Genomic DNA, 19,947 nt, shown 5'->3' with positions numbered 1-19,947 from the left:
TGAGTAGCAATGAGGGCAGTTATGAACATCTTGGGGAAAAAAGTTGAGGAAGTTCCCATCTGATTGGACAGCATTTAGAAAGTTAGTGTCGTGGAAAAAAGGTTTGAGAGAAACAGAATATGGATGCAGCAGCTTCCACATAGTTAGTATACAAGGAGCAACTGACTTGGGAGGGTATCATTAAAGCAATTTACTATATTAAAATATGTCACCAAAAATTAAGATTATGTGACTTTAAAAGATTTTACTATTGTCTCTCCTGCTATGTGAATATCCCATTTCTTCTTATTCGACTTCCAAGGAAAATACAGAAAAACAGTTCATCAACAGACATTGCTAATTTTGATTTTTGGAAAACAAGTGCTTCTGCTAGAAACTATGACATGTGAAGCAGTGGGAAAGTTGGAAGTTAAATATCCTGTATTAGTAGAAAATCTTGCTTTGTGGATGGATATAGAAAGTAAAGTCTTATAATTAACATCATCACAAAATAAATCCCTGATAATAGTCCCAAATCAATACTCAGCCCCACCATTAATGCATGAATTTTGGGTGATCCCATGATCTCTCAGCATGTGAGGGCAACTAAGTGGGGTAGCTGTCTCCTGGTAATGATCAAAGAATTCAAACTTTATTCTACATTCAAGGGTTTGTACTTTTCAAAGTTCTTCAAGGTACCAGTGTTTTATCTTAATGATTTCTCTTTTTGATCTCTTTTAGCAATTTCTTATAACACTATCTTTGACATAAAAGGTAGACTAGACAAAATGAAAGATTTTCTGTGTAAAAGATTTTCTGTGTAGTTTTAGAGGTTAGACAGTAGATTCTTTAAAAAAGAGATTCTGAAGATACTTAAGAAGAAGGGCCATTTGAATGCTTCACTAGGGGCACAGTTACTCTTGGCCAAATTGGTAACACAATCTTCCTTATTCGAACTAACAGCTCCTAATCAGGACCATGACTGGAGAGAAGAAATTATAACCACCCTGGATATACAAATCCACTGAATCAGCCTTGACCATTACCAGGTGACAGCTACCCCACTGAATTTGCCCTCACATAGTGAGAGATCATGGGACCACCCAAAGTTTGGACCTCTTTCTTTGATTTAACAATGTAGCATTTCTACTTAAAAGTCTTAGAGTTTGAGACAAAAACTATCTTTTTTTTTTTTTTTTTCTTTTTCTAGGTGGTATTTACTTGGGAGTGAAAGCTGAAGATGAACTAAAATGAATAAAATTAAATTGAGCTAAGAAGTCAATTTAAAACAACAGTTGACCTTTTCTGAATGTCTTAGGGCTCTGGTGATCCACATGATTAAGATGACAGCAGAGTGGAATCTGGAAGCTTTTGCATTTAGAGGCAGGGCTGCATCGAACAAATATAGGTTATCAGCTGTCTAGGCTTTAACTTAACTCAAGAAAAGAAATGCTTAACCTATCCTAGAAATCTTTCTATGTCAGAATCTTCTAAATCAGAATTATTTTTTTCTTTATTGTTTGCTCCAATTCTCATTACTTCTTTTTTCAAAGGAAAGGAATAAGAGAAAAATATTTGTGTATTATCTTTTCATACCTTGTTACTACTATTCTATTTTCTAGATCTTTCTCACCCTCAAGTCTATTTCTTGCAACTTAATTATTTGCATTGCTTTTATTCATTTCATTTGAGAACCCTGTGGAATCTGAGTTTTTATATCACTTTCAAGTTGAGTCTTTTTCTCCCCAATGTTCAAAACCATATAGAATTTTTTGTTATCAAAAAAAGTTTCCTCTCTCCACTTTGATGCCTGGCCAACGATGAACATTTAAGTAACGTAAGAATTTCGCTTGTTAGTATCTACTAGGTTATAACGAGTTGTTTATATTTCTCAGTGGTGTATATTCAATTAATTTTCACCTCTTTGATATAATCAATATTATAGTCTAGATTTAAGATGTTTTCATATAACACAGATCACATACTTAACAATGGGAAAAATAACTTTATGTACATTACTTTTCCCATCAAAAATTCTGTTACTCATTATGGAAGGAAATTTTGCCATTCAGCCTGGGTGTATGTGTGTGTGTCTGCACGTGCACACATGCATGTGTGTGTGTGTGTGTGTGTGTGTCTTCAGTTATGTTGTCTTATTTGTCTCATTTTAGGTACAGAGGAGATTGTGATGTTCCTAGTAGAAGCTAAAACAATGTTTCTAATGGGATACAGCCAAGATCACACAAGTGATCTGTGCTTTTTTTTTTTTAACCAATGATTTCCCCAGCTTTGCTTGATTCTTCTCATCTCCTGAGCAAAGATTATTTTGATGCCCAAGTGTTAGACAGCCCTCCCCTTATGACTGCACTCAATCAAGGGCTAGCTCTTCTTTCAAGTTCTTAGAATCATTCAACACTAGTGTAAACTTATCAACAGTTCATCATAGCACAAACCTATAAACAGTTCATCACAATGCCCTCTTTCTGAGATGCCTCATAGTTCTATTGATGCATTGTCTCGCTTCAGCAAATTAATAAATCTTTGTCTGACAACTGAAACTTCTCTGGTGGTCTTTATCTGATGGGTTTTAGCATATTGAGAAAGGATTTCAACAAAATCAATTATACCTAAGACATTTTCTAAGTTATGAACATTATTTAAAAATATGTCCTTCCCTGAAACATAATATTTCAGAGAGAAAATGGGTTTGGGGAGCATCATGTCCAATTTCCTTGATTTTTTTGTGGCAGGCAAATGAGACCCAAACTTGAACTTGAAGACCTTGACATTAGTGATAGAACCACAACTAGAACTCATGTTACCACATATATTGTGCAGTGTACTTCCTCTATAAAGCTATCACTTTATATTGTGAAGTTTCACATATTTATGATCCTCACAAAAGTCCAGTAGAATAAATCCTTGCTATATATAAAGCATATAATTGAACACTACTTAAAAACTGCTTCTTCAGGTATATAATAGACTAATATTTAGAAATACCTTTTCCAAAGATACTTCTCTTCAATAGTGTCTTTTGCAATTTTCAATTTCACCCATATAAAAGATTTTCAAAACATTTAAAAATATGGTATGGCATTTCTTATGCACCATCTGTTGAGACTGTTCTGCGATTCTGGTTTGAAGCCTACTGCCTGGCTCTCAGTCTGGCCCTGCAGCATGCTAACTAGAACTAATATCCATAGGCAAAGAACTCAATGTATCTCTGCCAAACAGAAGAATAACTATTACCTATCACATGGAGTTTCATTAAGATTAAATAAGTTATTACAAAGAAAATACCTAGAAGAGATCTGGGCTCTGTAACTGAGTATCACTAAATAAATATTAGCTATTGTTTTTATAATGTCAGTTAACTACTGAGAATTATTATTATTATAAGAATTTAAAAATCAACATTCATATTTTAAACTACACTTGATAAAAAACAAATTTGACCTTTTAAAAAATTAATAAATGTTATTTTTAGAGCAGTTTTAAGTTCACAGCAAAATTGAGCAGAATCCCATATGCCACCCACCTTTATATGCAACTTCCTACACTATTAACATCACCCACCAGGGGAATCACTTGTTGCGATTGATGAATCTATATTAACACATCATTATCACCCAAAGTCCACAGTTTACATTAAAATTCATTCTTGGTATTGTAAATTCTATGGGTTTGGAAAAATGTATAATGACATCTTCCCATCACTGTAAGTATCATACATAATATTTTCACTGCCCTAAAAATTCTCTGTGCTTTATCTATTCATCTCTCCTTCCCTCTGAACCCTGGCAACCACTGATCATTTCACTGTCTCTGTAATTCTCCTTTTTCAAGATGACATATAATTGGAATCATACAGAATATAGTTATTTTTATATTGGCTTCTTTCACTTACTTAGTAATATTTATTTAAGTTTCCCTCATGTCTTTTCATGGCTTGATAGCTTATTTCTTTTTAGCACTGAGTAATATTCCATTTTCTAGATCATCATAGTTTATCCATTCACCTACTGAAGGACATCTTGGTTGTTTTTGTGTGAACATGAGTTTTCAATTCTTTTGAGTAAATACCAAGGAGTGTAATTGCTTTATCATATGGCAAGAATATGTTTAGCTTTGTAAGCAAACAACTTTTAAAATACGAAATTTTTACTATTCTTACTACTCTTACCATTGTTCACTGATCTTGAACATGTTTTGCTGAAACTACCTATAAGAACATTGTACAATGATGACAAGTTATCTTCAAAGACACCAAGACATCCTGAAATATAATAAACTCTAAACACCATATAATAATATCCTTGATAGTTTGCATGTTGGGGAAATGAAATATTCAGTAGAAATTCTTGCAAATTTTTATCACGTGTGTCATAAATTTCCCATTTCTATCACTCTTATTCTTATTAGTTACATTTTATACTAGTACGCTTTCATTTATTATATTTCCCACAATGACTTCAACATGCTTTCCTTCACTCATTCACATATTCATACATTAACTTAGCAAAGATTTTCTGAGCATCACTATATTGTATTCCAAGGACATAAAGATGAATAAGACGTAAGTAGTATTTTCAGAAACTCACTGTCTAAGAATAAAACACAAATAAGAAAACTCAGTGTAATAATATAGAAATGTACAAAATGTTAAGTTGGTAGATAAAGGAGTGAACAAGTTTATTTGCAAAGGTGGAAAAAGTCACTACAGAAAAAAATTTTATTTTCATCATGTTATTAACATATCATGCCTGGATTACTGCATTAACTGTTCTCTCCAGATGCACTCTTAACACTTCAATTAGAGAGGTCTTATCATAGTGAAAATCGATCAATGCACAAATATTGTGCACTGCATGCTATAACTAAGTGATTCGTGAGTTGGTTTATGCCAATGCCTAGTCTACATTATATATCACAGCATTCTGGAATTCTATGCAGTTCCCTAATGATGCTCAGCTCTCTGTAGTTATCAGGTTTCTGCTCCTGCTTCCTCTTCCTCTAGTGATTATTCTACTGGCTATTCTTAGCCTTACTAATAACTGTTTTTCAGGCTTCAGATTATATTTCAATTCTTTTGAGAACACATCCCATAATCCTTAAGACTGTGTAAGTATCTTTCTTTTAGGCTCCCATATTTTTCCACAAATAAAATTCTTCATACTGCACTGCATTTTCCTGATTACTTATCAGTAGCCTCCAGAGACAGAAAAAAATTGCATGGTGAATAACACAGAGTAAGTATCAAGTATTTGTTGAATAAATGAATGAGTAGATGGATGAATTATGAGGTAAGGGGTTAACATCAAAGATAAATATGGGTTGGGAGTATAAAAAAGCCATTAGTGACTCAATTTAATATGGAGTTCAAAATTTATATTAAATTAGCACCATGCTATTCCCATATAAGCGCCATAATGCAATCTATATTTCAGAAAAAAACAAGATTCCATCAAATATACTTGTATCAAGGCTATTAATAATTTCTCTGAAAAATGCTATAATACAAAATTCATATAATTTTGCAAAATTATAACCAGAAGACTAGAATTAATTTTATATATTACTTAACAGGTAAACATAATTATTTATATTGAAAAAATTTTGCATGAAACATTAGAGTTTTAAGGAAATTAAAAGAAGTCAACTATAATCAATCAAAACTACTTCCAAGCATTACATATTGTGTTAATGTATCTCTTCCAAAATTGAGACATTACACATTAATCTAGAAAATTACACTCTTAATTTCAATATTTTACACTTCAGTTTAACAATTAGCACTCAGATAATTACTTTTGACTTATTAATTTTCACTCAAAATAGCACATTAAACTAATGCAAAAATTCCACAGTCAGGTCTTTACTTTATGAAAATATGAAAGAGTTATTTATATAATTCACTAATGCAGATAGTTGTTGAAGAAAACTATGCTTACTAAATGTATTCTATATTTAACACAGCTATGGTCTTTTGAATATGAACATATTTATATTCATTTTAGTTTCTGGCTAATATTCTAAACTAAGATTAAGTCAATATTTTCAATTCATTAGAAAATCTGTTTTTTAATATTAATTAAAATGTGTCTTGCAAATATGCAGATTATACTCATATCCATTCATGCAATTCAGAGCACATTCATTAAATGTCTCATTTTTGGAGACACTATGGTAACAAAAACTGTGAGGCAGTTGTTCTTAAGCTCTTTGGGAAATAATTATTATTTATTACACTTGTTAAATATAAATTTCCTGACTCCACCCATGAAAAAGCCAAGTTAGTAATTTAGGGTGGAATTCTATAATCTGCATTTCAAACACACAGTGATAATTTGGATGGAAGTTGTACATTCCATGATCAAAAATAGTTCTGTGTTGTACAGAAAGATAAAAAGGTACTGCCTGACTTGCCCTCAAGATCTTCCAGCCCATTATAGTTAATACAAATCATACACAAAACTATACTCCTTCTTGAGCCATAAGAACTAATAAATGATTTTGGTGCTGGTTGTGGGAATAGAATCATACTTTAAAAATAAAAGTCTGGTAAATATGCAGGATGTTGAAGAAGTCCAGTATATCTGAGAAAGTAAATTCAAATATTCCAAATCTAGAAGACCCTGATATTAATAATAGTAAAAGAAAAAGACTTAGAATTTGCTTTCAACAACCAACAACATTTGGTACCTTAGCATTGCCAGTTCTCTTTGCTATCAATTCATGTATGTTATATATGTATGCTATGTATGTATGTATGTATGTATGCATGCATGCATGCATGCTTTAATTGCCCTGCCTTAACTTTTCCCAGCCCTGTACACTGAGTTCATTGAAGACCCGAACCCAGTAGTCCCAGCAGTCAGTCCTCAGAGAGGCAGTTTTACATGTTGGTTTAATTGACACTCAGAGCTTCAAAACAACTCAAGTGGACTAGGCACTATGCCAAATTAAAACAAAGACTTAGTGATGTCAGGCCTGATCCTCCAGGATATTTCTCACCCAGAAGATACCTATTTCCTTTTACTTTCTGTTCAATATGTCCAAGTATGAATGGATTATTCCTTGTAATTTTCTATATGATTATATTCCTTTGGAATTTGAGAGGAAAAAGCAAAATAGGTGTTAGCCTGCACAGTAGAATATACACTCACGGAAAATTGTAATGGTGTTTATCTCCTTGAAAATTAGAGAAAGATCTTATTGGTTTTCAGATAATAATTACATTCTGATTCTAACTTTATATAATTAACATCAGCTGTATCAGACAGGGTCCAGTAAAAACAAAGTGAAACAAAAAAAAAAAACAAACAAAAACCCAGGAAGCATGCTAGATATTTTAGAGAAAATATAATACAAGAAATTGATATGCAGATACTTAAAAGTTGGTGGAACAAAAGTTGTTTAAAACTACAGATATTAGTAAATACAGGGAGGAACTCCCACTCTTGGGACTAAAGACAAGGGAAGGGATAAGATACCCAGAATCTGGGGACTTGAAAGAGAAGTTTACTCTTTGGGGTGGACAGTGGGTGTGCAGCCCTTCCTGGACAATGTTCAGACCTCTATAGGGTATCACATTGCTGGCATCAGTCTATCAATGGAGCTAAGTTAGCTGGCACAGGTAGCTTTAAGGTATAACATAGTTCCTACTGTAAGTGCTAAAAGCGTCTGGAGGCAGGGGTGTAATACTCTACTGTGGATGTAACTCTGATAAGAACTGGAAACAGAAAGGAAGTATTTTTACTTTTCTCTCTTCTTTTGATCTTTTATTATCTCCTATTGGCAGAAAAATAATAGTTATTGTCTGGCAAGATAACTTGGGAAATATAATTTATTTATCTCTTGTAGTTTGGGGATTTAGCTGAGCATTTGGGAAATGTAGTTTGCATATTCATAGAACAATTTTTAGAAGGGTGGCTTAGAGCTGAGGCACAACAGGTAAATAACCAGAACAAGAGCCATAATAATCTTTAAATTTTGTGACATACAGGTCTTATGAAATATAGAACATTTGAGCACCTCTACTCATTTCACTAGGATATGAGAGACAATAAAAATGCCTAATTTGGTCAAAAGCATCTAGGTGTCCTTAGAACTGAACTGGCTGTCTGACATAACACTAAAAACTACTGTTAAACTGTTCAAAAGCTCTCGATACTGAAATGGCCCCCTCTTCTAGAAGGCCAATTCTCTGCCTATTAAGATTGCATGGTGGCTTGAGGTGCTGCATCTCAGCAAAAAATAGTGTCAGTTTAAAAATACTACTTCAACAGCAGGACAGAGATGGAAAAAATAGAAGCAAAGGGACCATATGACATTATAAAAACAGTTCAGGCAAGAGATGATGAAGACCTAAGTTAAGATAGTAGCAGTGGGAATAGGAAAGAGAGAATGTATTTAAGAGAAATTTAGCAGTTAAAGACAATGGACTTTACTAAATGTGGTGAATGAAGTAAGTAAAGGAAACTAGGATAACTCCTCAGTTTCTGGCTTAGGAGGATGGTGATTGTGTACAAATCAAGAAAGAAAAACTTAAATTGTAGCTGTGGATGGATGTTTGAGAAATTTAGTTTTGGGCTTGCTGATTGCAAAATCTGAATCTAATTGTTGTCTGAACATCACCTGAAGTTATTTGGGCATTGGCCTTTGGATATATGGATTTCTCTTTGGAGTTCTTTGCAGTTGAGTAAATCTCTGTTTCTTACGGAACAAAATCTAAACTAATAACCAGGGCACTTAGATATGATCTTACATTGCAGAGGCCCCTGACTATAATAACCTCTTGTTTTATTCCCTTCTCAAAGGGGTGTTTTAGGAAGATCCAACACACTGTGAAGACACTGTGATATCTGAAACATTCATGCTTTTGTAAATGCTCTTTCTGGAATAAGCTGCTCACTTGATTATCTTTGACCCTCTGTGGAAATCAGCTCAGATATAATTTTTAGGATGCTACCCCTGGCCAAAAAACACAGAATTTGTAATTTTTTATGTGCCCTCTGCCCTTCATATTGTTTCATTGTTTTATACTTTTAGCATTTATGTTATTGTATGCACTTACAGATCTGTCTCCCCTTCTAGCCTTTGAGTGCCTTAAGCATACAAAGGCAATATGCATGTACTTAAATGGCATATACACCACAAAGAGTAAGATTTCTTACAACTCATATTCTGACAAACTTTATGTTGGATATATAATGAGATACTTTAAATCAAACTAGTAATAAAATATTAAAAGAGGGGAAAAGGCAATTCACGAAAAAAGAAACAAAAAAAAGAAACAAAAAGTGATGCTCAGCTTCAGTAATCAGTGAAATGTACACAGTCAAGGAAGACCCTCTCGGATTCACTAAACTTTAGACACGTTTCTTCCTGACTTTAAGTCCCTGACCTCCCTTTTCTTAGAGCATTTACTTTAAAGACTTGTGATAAAAAATTCTTTCTCTGCCCCTTTGAGATATAAATATTCTTCCTCATCTTACCACTTTTACAACCAAGAACTGTCTTTGTCAAGGACCTGAGACCCATCTCTTTGAAATGGAATCATTAAGGAAGCTAGGGCCTCAGTCTTCCAGTCTCTGTGGGAGGGTAGGAGCCTAACTTTAATAACTGTCAGTTCGCAAACACAGACGGCCTAATCGCATTGATCCATCGCCCCGCACATCCTCCAGTACTTTTCCTTTAGCTCACTCCAGTGCTTAAACTATCCCTCATTTTGTTTCAGTAGAATTGACTCCAATCACTCTCCTTTATTGTAGTAGTCTTGACCGCTATTTCAGTAGTTGCGAATAAAACTTTCCTTTCCTGTTTATTCGGTCTGGTGCAATTTTTCTTTGACAAATAAACATATTTTTTTTTATCATTTTCATCCAAAATTTTACAAAATTAAAAAAGCCTGAAGATAGGTAATTATGGCGAAAAAGTTTAAAAAGTAGTTTACTCTTTACTGTTTGTGTAAACATAAATTGATACAATGATTCTGAAGATCAACTTTACTACTTGAAGTAACTTATACTCGAGTGAATAAAGATGTCTGCTAATAGCACTGCTTATAATCATTAAAGTTGAAAACAATAGATAATACGTCATGGTATATTCATATCTCAACATAAAGTGTATGTTATTAGCAGAAAGACTACTGTTGACATATAAAACTGCTATTTTTCACATATGTATGCATGCACGTCACGTCAAGGAACAGTACCAAAGAGAAACAAAATCATCAGTATTTCCTTAAAAATTTTAAATAATCTGGGAGATTCAAGGAAGATAGCAGCAGTGGTTGCAGTATAACTTTTGGAAACTCCCAAATCCCCAAATAAAATATACAGAATAGTTATATAATGAAAGTGAAATCATATGGATACCATTTACCACCAATCTCATGAGTTATCCTCATGAAACTCAATATAGAAATGAGTGTGGATGTACTATCAACAGCCACAAAACCTACATGCTATCAGCACGTGTGCAGCAGAAAGCCCTGAAAACAACACAGTAATTGACAGACCTGAAACTAAAGAATGCAAAACAGCCACCAGGTATTCACCGAAAATCAGTTTGAAAACGGCAAAGAATTGAGAGGAGTTTTGCCCACTGTAAGAGTATGTGAGTGTAAGGACTCTGAAATGTTTAAGGATGAAGGGGCTGGAGCCTCTGAAACCTTTTAAATTTTCACAACTAATCTGGCAGGTCTTCCTTTCCACTGAGGGGTGCACAATGAAACTGCTGGAAGTGGGACAGAGAGTTAATGGGACAAGAACAATAAAGAGTGAAGAAAGGAAAATACGACTAAATGTACAGGAAGACAGATCCAGAATATCTCAGAAAATAAGTCACCATATTTTTTAACACATGAAAACAACAGGACTAGAAACTCAATAAGTTTAAAAACTATCTGAATGAAGCCTTCCCCTAAAAATTTAGAAAATTCAAATTCACCTAAATTTAAGCAACAGAAAAGGACTGTGATCAACTCCCACGTAAACGTGTAACAAAAATAGTATTCTGCTATCTCTACAGTGAAATATCCCAGAAAGACTTGTTCAAAAAACAGACCATAATTTTAACATACTATTTGAAAATGAGCAAAACACATTAAGGATACAAAACACCAAATAATAATATAAATAGAATTAGAAAAACACAAGAATGAGGTTAGTGATATCAAGAAAAGAAGGAAGACAATTCATTTAAAATAAAGATAAAGTAAACCCAAGGCTAAAAACAATCAAGCCGAGACTGATACCAAAAATCATACAGGAGGATAAGCCACCATCCCCAACCTATGGTTATGGTCCCTAATGTCCTACCTAGTGCATAAGATGCTTTCTTGTAATGCTAATCTATAAGGGTAGATGGTGTTTTATAAGAGTTCATGCTGCTTTAATAGATACTTATTTTAGAGATACTAATGACTATTATAATAAACAAGGGCATACATTTTTTTCTCCTCATAGTATAGTCTTAGACCAGCTACAGCGGCATCATCTGGGAGCGTGTAAGAAATGTCCCACTTCAGGACTCCAATATCATACCTAGCTTTTTAACAAGAGCCCCAGGTGATTTATATACAGAAGAGAGTTTGAGAAGGCCCAGATCACATGCTCTGCTATTTATTTTAATTATTTATAGTTAAGTGAGCAGTTAATCGGTCAATAAGCTATATGAAAATATTTTTTCTCCACAGTAGAGGTATGGAAGTCACTAAAGAGCTGAGAACATACCCAACTTGCTCCTATATGATGCATTTGATCAATTAATCCTAAGGGAGACTATAGTGATTTAGATAACCATTCTGTTTATTTGCATCAGAATGATATAAAAAAAACCTGGATATGAATATGGTTTGGTTTTGGCTTTATTGACAGCTACATGACTTTGGGCAAATAATGGTAAAATATATATGATGTTTTTAAATTTTAATTTTTACTTTCTTAATTGATCAGACAGTTACATTTAGCACTGTCCTAGTCAAAACAGACCATAACTTCTTTATTTTATGTACTCTGGTGTGGTATAGATTTAATTATGAGATTTTCAGATTAGGTGGTTGATCAGGAATGCACACTAGAAGGTTCCTTAGGCTTTAATTAATAAGTCATTCCTCTTCACCTCAGTGATTTAACATCAGTTCTGTGTCTAAGCCAAAGCAATGAAAATCATTCCTTAGGCATTCAAGGACAAACCTTTTTATTTCAATTCTATCATTTATTTTTAGTATAACTGGATAAAGTAAACACGATAAGCTATCTAGATATTTTCAATACACTTCTTTATATTTGGGATAATTTATTAATGGGTCATTTATCAACACTTTGCAAAGTAAATTGAATACACTTTATTTTAATCAAATTTAATGAAACTAATTTTAGAAAGAATACATGTACTTTTAAATACAAATTTGGAAAGAATACATGTACTTTTAAATACAAATTTGTTATTAATGGAAACAAATCTTATAAGCTTGTATCACTTGTTTGAAATAATGTGTATTAGAAATAAAAATCATTGACTAGACAACATAAAATGATACAAAATACTTTCTATGATATGAATAAAAACAGTTTTGCTAGTTCTGGAAAGAAAAATAAAGATCATGTTTTCTAAAGAAAATGCTGCTTGTAGTATTTTTTTGAGTTCTTTCTAACCTCCATGCCTAGGAGAAATTTTGAAGTGAAGGTAATTAATAGTGAAAATAAGTTTGAGGAAACCAAAAATTTTTACTCACTCTATAATCTTCCACAGTAGTCCCCACTTATCTGCAGGGGATACATTCTAAAACCCCAGTGGATGCCTGAAGCCGTTGATAGTACCAAACCCTATATATATATACTTTGATTTTTCCTCTACATACATCCCTATGATAAAGTTTAATTTAAAAATTAAGCACAATACAAATGAACAACAATAACTAATACTAAAATAAAACAATTATAATATACTTTAAAAAGTTATGTGAATGTGGTCTCTCTCTCTTTCAAAATAGATTATTGTATTGTACGTACCCTTCTTCTCGTGATGATGTGAGATAATACAATGCCTATGTGATGAGATGGAGTGAGATGATGTGAGATAATACAATGCCTATGTGATGAGATGGAGTGAGATAGGCATTGTGCCATGGCATTAGACTCGTATGAGAGATACTTGAACATAAGCACTGCAATACTGTGACAGTCAATCTGATAACCAAGTTGGCTACTAAATGGCTAATATGCGAGAAGCATATACAGTGTGGACACAATGGAGAAAGGTATGATTTATGTCTCCAGTGAGAAGGAACAGTATAGTGTGAGATGTCATTATGCACCTCAAAATGGTGTGCAATTTAAAACTTATGAATTATTTCTGAAATTTTTCATTTAATGTTTTTGGACTGTGGTTTACTACAGGTAACTAAAACCTTGAAAAGGAAACTGTGAATAAGGGGAGACTACTGTATGACTACATAGAGTTGATCCTTGAACAGCTCAGAGGTTAGGGCTACCAACCCCCATGAAGCTGAAAATCTATGTATAACTTTGACTCTCCCAAAACTTTACTGATAGACTGCTATTTACGAGCAGTCTTACCAATAACATAAACGGTCAATTAACACATATTTTCAATGTTACATGTATTATATACTGTACTATCACAATAAAGCAAGCTAGAGAAAAGAATATGTTATTGAGGAAATCATAAAAAAGAAAATACATTTACAGTACTCTATATACTTATCGAAAAAATCTGTGTATAAGTGGACCCACATAGTTCAAACTCATGTTGTTCAAGGACTGAACGTAAATCAGGAACCTTTATTCTTAAGTGGCTAGCAAAGTAGCATTTTCATTTTACTATGCATATGGAATGCACTATTCTCTTCCAAGGTCATTGTTAGTACAATGTTGTAGAGCAGTTGTTAGAGGCTGATCTAAGATTGGTTACTAAATGACAAATCCAAAGTACAATATAAACCATAGAAGAAACAAGTACTTTTTATTCTAGGCTACAGAAGATAAACCGGTTTTTTTTCTAGATCTAGTATCTTGATTTCAATGTTATTTAGAAATAATTTAGAAATAAAAAGTTAATTTATTTCTAAATTAATCTAGTTTCATTGTAATATTTTCTGTTTTGCTAAGCCTACTACCTGAGATAACACATAGGAGAATGCTTTTAAACTAGATAGTGCTATCAATGTCAGGGTACAATATCATTATTGCTATTATGATTAAATAGGTAGTTTGTAGAATAGGGAATAGTTGAAAATAAAGATGATAAAAGGTTTGAGATCTGAGTCCTGAATTCCTTAAATATTTAGAAAGTGGGATGATGAAAAGAACCCATTGAAGAGAAGAGGAAGAACAGATGAAAAGAAAAGAACCTAATAGTAAACAGTCCTTCTAAAGAATGACTTCGGGTGGCTGCATAAGAGGCAATGCAGGAGGACCCAGGGATCAGAATGCCACACTGGTACTCTGAATGCACCAGTCTTTACAAATTGGCATCATAACTATCATGAAGAGACATGTTGAGAGCACTACTGGAAAACACGTCATTTGAACACACCTTTGACAGACTAAGTTGTCATTTACAGGTTTCTTAGTTAAAGCAAAATTAGTTTTAAAACTGTTAAACGTGCTATATAATATTGTTTGAACAATAATGAATATGAGAATAAGCAAAGATGAATTATTCCAAGCAATTTGAAGACTTAAAATCACCCTACTATTTTTTCAAAGTCTAGCATCTCAATCAACTTGTGATTAAATTCATTTTGCCTGAGATTATTACTGTGAACCATCTTATCAAGATGAATTTGATTATGGATCACATATTATCTGTTTTGTTTTTTTTTTTTAAACAGAGTTGTTGCAATTTAAATTATAATATCATGTTAGAATTGTAAGCAATGCTACTGCAAATTTTCAAAAATACACATCGAATAATTTTTGTTACAGCTTGTCTTTAGTAGTGCTCTGGTTTGTTTTTCAACATTTTAAACCATCAGAATTTGGGGATAGAAGAACAGCCAAATAGTTGTAAAAATATTGATGATAGTGAGAGTAGGTTTGCTCTGTATGGCTAAATGAAGAGAACTTGTTTTTTCCACTGGTGTTTACGACCTGCATCAGTCAGCTAATTTGAAAGGATGGTAGGTGTCAAAGGTGAGCTGAAATGAAGGTTTAAACCATTTCAATCCTGCAATAGTAGATTACTAGTGAAATATACATACCTATATAAATGAGCCAAATTCAACACGATAAAAATGTATAATAAATTTCTGAAATATTGAGATTTTAAAATCATTCAACTAAAACAGGAAAATATTTTTAGTTTCTTAAGAGTGAACACTACAGAATATGGATGGTTTTTTAAAAAAATATAAGAAACATATCAAACATAACATTTAATAACGATCTACAGGGGGGATACAAATATAGTTTAAAAAGCTAAAAATTTTAAAATTCTTTGATACTATTGGTGATGAAAACACAATGATACCTAAAAGATAAATATTTTGATGGTAAAATTTTGCACATTGATGTACATAGTCCCCTGTGCTGCCTGAAACAAACATAAGAGAAACAGAAAATCATTTCAAGTGATGATGAGTAAAATATGTAACGACTTGAACATTTGCATATATTGAAGAAAATTATTAAACTTACAGGACATGATATTAGTTTTATTCCTTATAATTATATATAGAAATAAATAAGTAAGTAAATTTATTTCTGAGGTGACAAATGAACTGTGTTCTACCTATGTGGCATTTTATAAAGAATAAACATCAGCGTAAGGTGGAAATAATAATATATTTCAAGCTCTAAACACAATGACACTCTGGTAAACTTTCTAGAGCACAATATTTTAAAGCCATTAAGACCATCCATGTAAAACTATGCCTTAACTTGCTTTACCAATATATCAAACTAGCCAAACCCAAGGAAAATATTATAGTGCTTTATAAAAATAGAAATATGACTTACCCTTTGCTATTTTCTTTGTCCCTTTCTATTTCAGCATGCTATCCACAGTGGATTCCCAACCACTTATTAAAAATTGAAATGCAACAGCTATAAATATTTAGAATCTGAATAGGCAAACTACATATAGCAGATGTGGACTTTTGAATATTTACCTGGATACCATGTTGCTGAAAACCATGTATATCTTAAATCTCCCCAATTATGATATATAGTTGCTTGTATTTATTATACTTGTCCATCTCATCAGTAATTGAAACACAGGGTTTGGAAGTAAAAAATTCATTCTTACCACCTTGACAGGTATGGTTCTGTGAGAAAACTATTAGTAGGTAAACATTTTTCACTGCCTCTACTTCTCTTGTAAAACAAACCAAAGAGGGTTATATATGAATATATAACAAGTTCTTGAGCTTATAGATAACTTCAGGAGTGAAAAATCCCTATACAAATGCTAATTCTACACACATATACATGCACACTTTATAGATGAAATTTCAACCTGTTATTTTTTTGTAAGAATTTTTATGCTTTAAGAACCCTGCTAATACTCAAATAGCAATGAAATTACAGTATGTATCAATACTAAAGATAGGATAAAAAATGAAAGATTATTCAGCATTATCCTAATAGATAAATATCATAATTCCAAAATACAATGGAGGACATTTTAACTCGTAGTAAAAATATTTTTTTCTAATAAAACCCTTTTGTTTTCATTTTGTTCTTCTTGTGATAAACTATATTAAAGCCAATAACAAGAACATATATCCTCATCTGCTCCGACAAGAGTAGAAGATAATTGACTTTCACTAGAAGTACAGTGAGGAATTTTGTGGATCTTTGTTTAATTGCTGTTCCAGTGCACTAAATTTCACCTTATTACCTTATATCTTAAATTTATTACTGTGTCTAACAGGAAAACGATTTTCTTTATATTAACTGTGTCTTTGATTTTGTACCTTTTTGGCTTGCATTCCTTTAACCAATATGTTTGGCTTGTAAAACAAGATCCTAGAAGGAATGGGGTATAGATGCTTAAAGCATTAATGGTGTTCTAAATTAACTACAAGAGAACTGAAAGGTAAATGAATTCTTCTCTCACCAAAGTCACAAAAAGACATGTCTAAAAGGTTCAAAGCAGCCCCTTGTGATTTAGAGGGAGACTATCAGACCAGCCTCCATGTAGGGCATGAGTCCAGAAGATTACTTTATAAAATAATTGCCTTTGGTATGACCTGAGATAAATGAATACTTGAAAGTTAACTGCTCTGGGTACACTGACTATCTCTTCTTTCTCAGTTGATAACTTTGGTTGTCTCATCCATGTGAGCAAATAGATGTATATATAACAATGGAAGGTGGAGAACTTATATTCCTCATTTTGTATGTTAAGAAAAGAAAATTCATTTGGTGATTTTTTTTTTTTTTTAAATTTAGCGGTTCCCTCTTTTGTGGTAGTGACCAGTCCAATAATAATAAAAATGTTTTTCAAACCTATACAATCAAAAGAAAGTGAATGACTGGTAAGCATAGTGGAAGAGAAAATTCATAAGGGTTAAATCCAAGTGGATTTAAATCATAATTAACCAAATATTTAACCAATTTATTTGTAATTTGACTATGCTGAAAACCTAATAAAATAAAATATCTTTTATGTTATGGCATAATATAGAAATTATAGAATATTTTTAGTAGTGTTTATCCATCCTGTCTTCACATTATTTGCCAATATATATTTTTTATCTACTATAAGTTATCTCATGCCCTAAGGATTATCCCACTTTAAAACCTTTAATTCTCAGAGCTGATGAACATTCACTAGTTTTTCATAGAAAAATGTTATTTCCATTTAAAGCCGTAAGTTAAAAATAAACAAAACCCCCAAGAATGCATATCCTAAATAACTAAAAATAGGTTCATTTTCATTTTTATTCTTCCCACAAGCTTCTAAATTCACTTTCATTGTTCCTTTACATTCATATAATAATTTTCCTTAATTACATTCCAAAATCAATTATTTAAAAATGACGTTAGAATCATACACTTACAGTCTGTGACTTTTAGTGTCCTCTTGACTTCTCCACTTCCTGAGCCTCCACAACCATCTTCATCATCACAGTCCCCGCTGATCTGTTCAACCATGCCACCACCGCTGCCCATCTGAAGTTCCCACTTGTCTGGTTTGGGTGATCTACCCTGTAACAACTAAATATGGATATAAGAAACATTTATTAAGAGTAAATTCAAATCATCCAAGAATGCTGTTCAGAAACATATGTAGAAATTAGAATTATTTTCTCATGTGGGGCCACTATTTTGATGTAGACACCTCAACCAAATTAAGTCTACAAGAAAATAAAAACTACTGAAATGATAATAAATTATGAGCAAGGTCTTACAGCCAAAAGGGCTACAATCTGCATATTAGCTCTGTCATTAAGCTTTGGATAATGCTCTGGAAAGCAAATAAAACCAGGGCTTCTTACTCATAGAAAGTATGGCTAGAAAATTGTTTATTTCTGAATAAGTAATGTTTAAGCATGATAAATCAAACTCCAACACAATACAATTCCCTTTGCAATATACTGGCTGATAATGTGCTGTTTTGTAAATCGACAGTCCATAACTTTTCAAAAAGTGGAGTACTATTATTCCAGAAAGGATTCAGTCAGAAAAATTCTAGAATTTTGGGTAGATCATTTTTAGCTTTAGTTAAACTTCCTTGGATCGAATACATAGTCCAATGCATATAGCACAGAACTGAACCTTGGAACAAAAGACTTAAGTCCTACTTTCATCTTTGCAAATCACTTACGAAATTTAACCAACTTCTTGGTTCTTTGTTCTCAAGTATTTCATTTACTTTTATGAGCAAAATAGATGGAATAGCCATTTTCTCTAGAGCACAAGAGTGCTGGTAATATTTATGAATAATATTATAAATGCCTGAACTCATTTTCAAAAAGGTGGTATTATAAATAATAGAATATTTCACTTAAAGCAAAAGCTGAGTAAAATTATCCAATATATGATATTTACCCCTGTATGGCAGCTTTGGAGAACACATGACCAAGCCTGAGCACTAGAGGGTACTGCTATATTATGAATGAAATGTACCTCTGCTGAACATTTAATGAGAATTTAAATTTTCAGGGTGCCTTATGAAACTATTAGGGTTATTACTTCTAAGAGAATTTCTAAGTAATAGTATTAATTAGCAAACAATAATTAAAAACATAACCCAATGAGATCATTTCATATTGAAAAACAGAGTAAAATATTCTCAGTAACCTAAAACAAATACATTTAGCATTTAAAGAATATTTACACCAAGCACCTAGACTGACAATTCATAAGCTTTCAAAATTAAAAATTGGTCACAAATTCTGAAATATTAGTTTCTAAAAATGTATTTTTCCCTAACAAAAATGAAATGCTAAAACAACTTGACAATCATTTAAAAATTCTTACCAGAATTTATTTCTATTTATCAGCATTTCCCTAAATGTTTTAAGAGGTATTAAATTTAAAAAGAAGGCTTCTTTTATGGTCACGTGAATTTAGGTACAGTTGGGTTAAACAAAGCTGATGTGCATGCTACTTCCTGCAGGGGAGTATGGTACAGATATGTAACAAAGCACATAAAAATTCAAATCTGAAAAAGGAAAGGAAGGATAATGGTATTATTTATAACACTTATCAGTTGTTATTTAGCATAAAAATAGAGGACTTGCTTTCTGAGGTCCAACATACTTAGATTTTACTTCTGATTTTCATATGTATTAACCATGAGATACTGGACATTGTACAAGTTACTGAATAACTCAGTTCCCTTCTATCTAAAACAGGAACAATAAGATACCTGGGTCACTGTTTTTATTGCGAAAAAATATATATAAAGTACTCTGCATAGTGTTAAAATACTAAAAGTTAATATAATTTGATTCTTATTATCTACTTTATTATATATTCT

At 32.4% G+C, this 19,947-nt stretch overlaps 1 protein-coding gene across 1 annotated transcript in view; it reads right to left on the bottom strand.

Moving 5' to 3' along the window:
• The window catches only part of GPC5 (glypican 5), a 1,125,293-nt gene that overhangs the window by 548,149 nt on the left and 557,197 nt on the right, over positions 1-19,947 (bottom strand). The window contains exon 7 of the mRNA XM_006913808.1: positions 18,023-18,179. Within this exon, the coding sequence (XP_006913870.1) occupies positions 18,023-18,179 (157 nt within the window). The remainder of the gene's footprint in view (positions 1-18,022; positions 18,180-19,947) is intronic.

This window comes from Pteropus alecto, unplaced genomic scaffold (assembly GCF_000325575.1).
Source record: "Pteropus alecto unplaced genomic scaffold, ASM32557v1 scaffold72, whole genome shotgun sequence".
NCBI classification, from domain to species: domain Eukaryota; kingdom Metazoa; phylum Chordata; class Mammalia; order Chiroptera; family Pteropodidae; genus Pteropus; species Pteropus alecto.
This window is presented reverse-complemented; position numbering and strand designations above follow the sequence as displayed.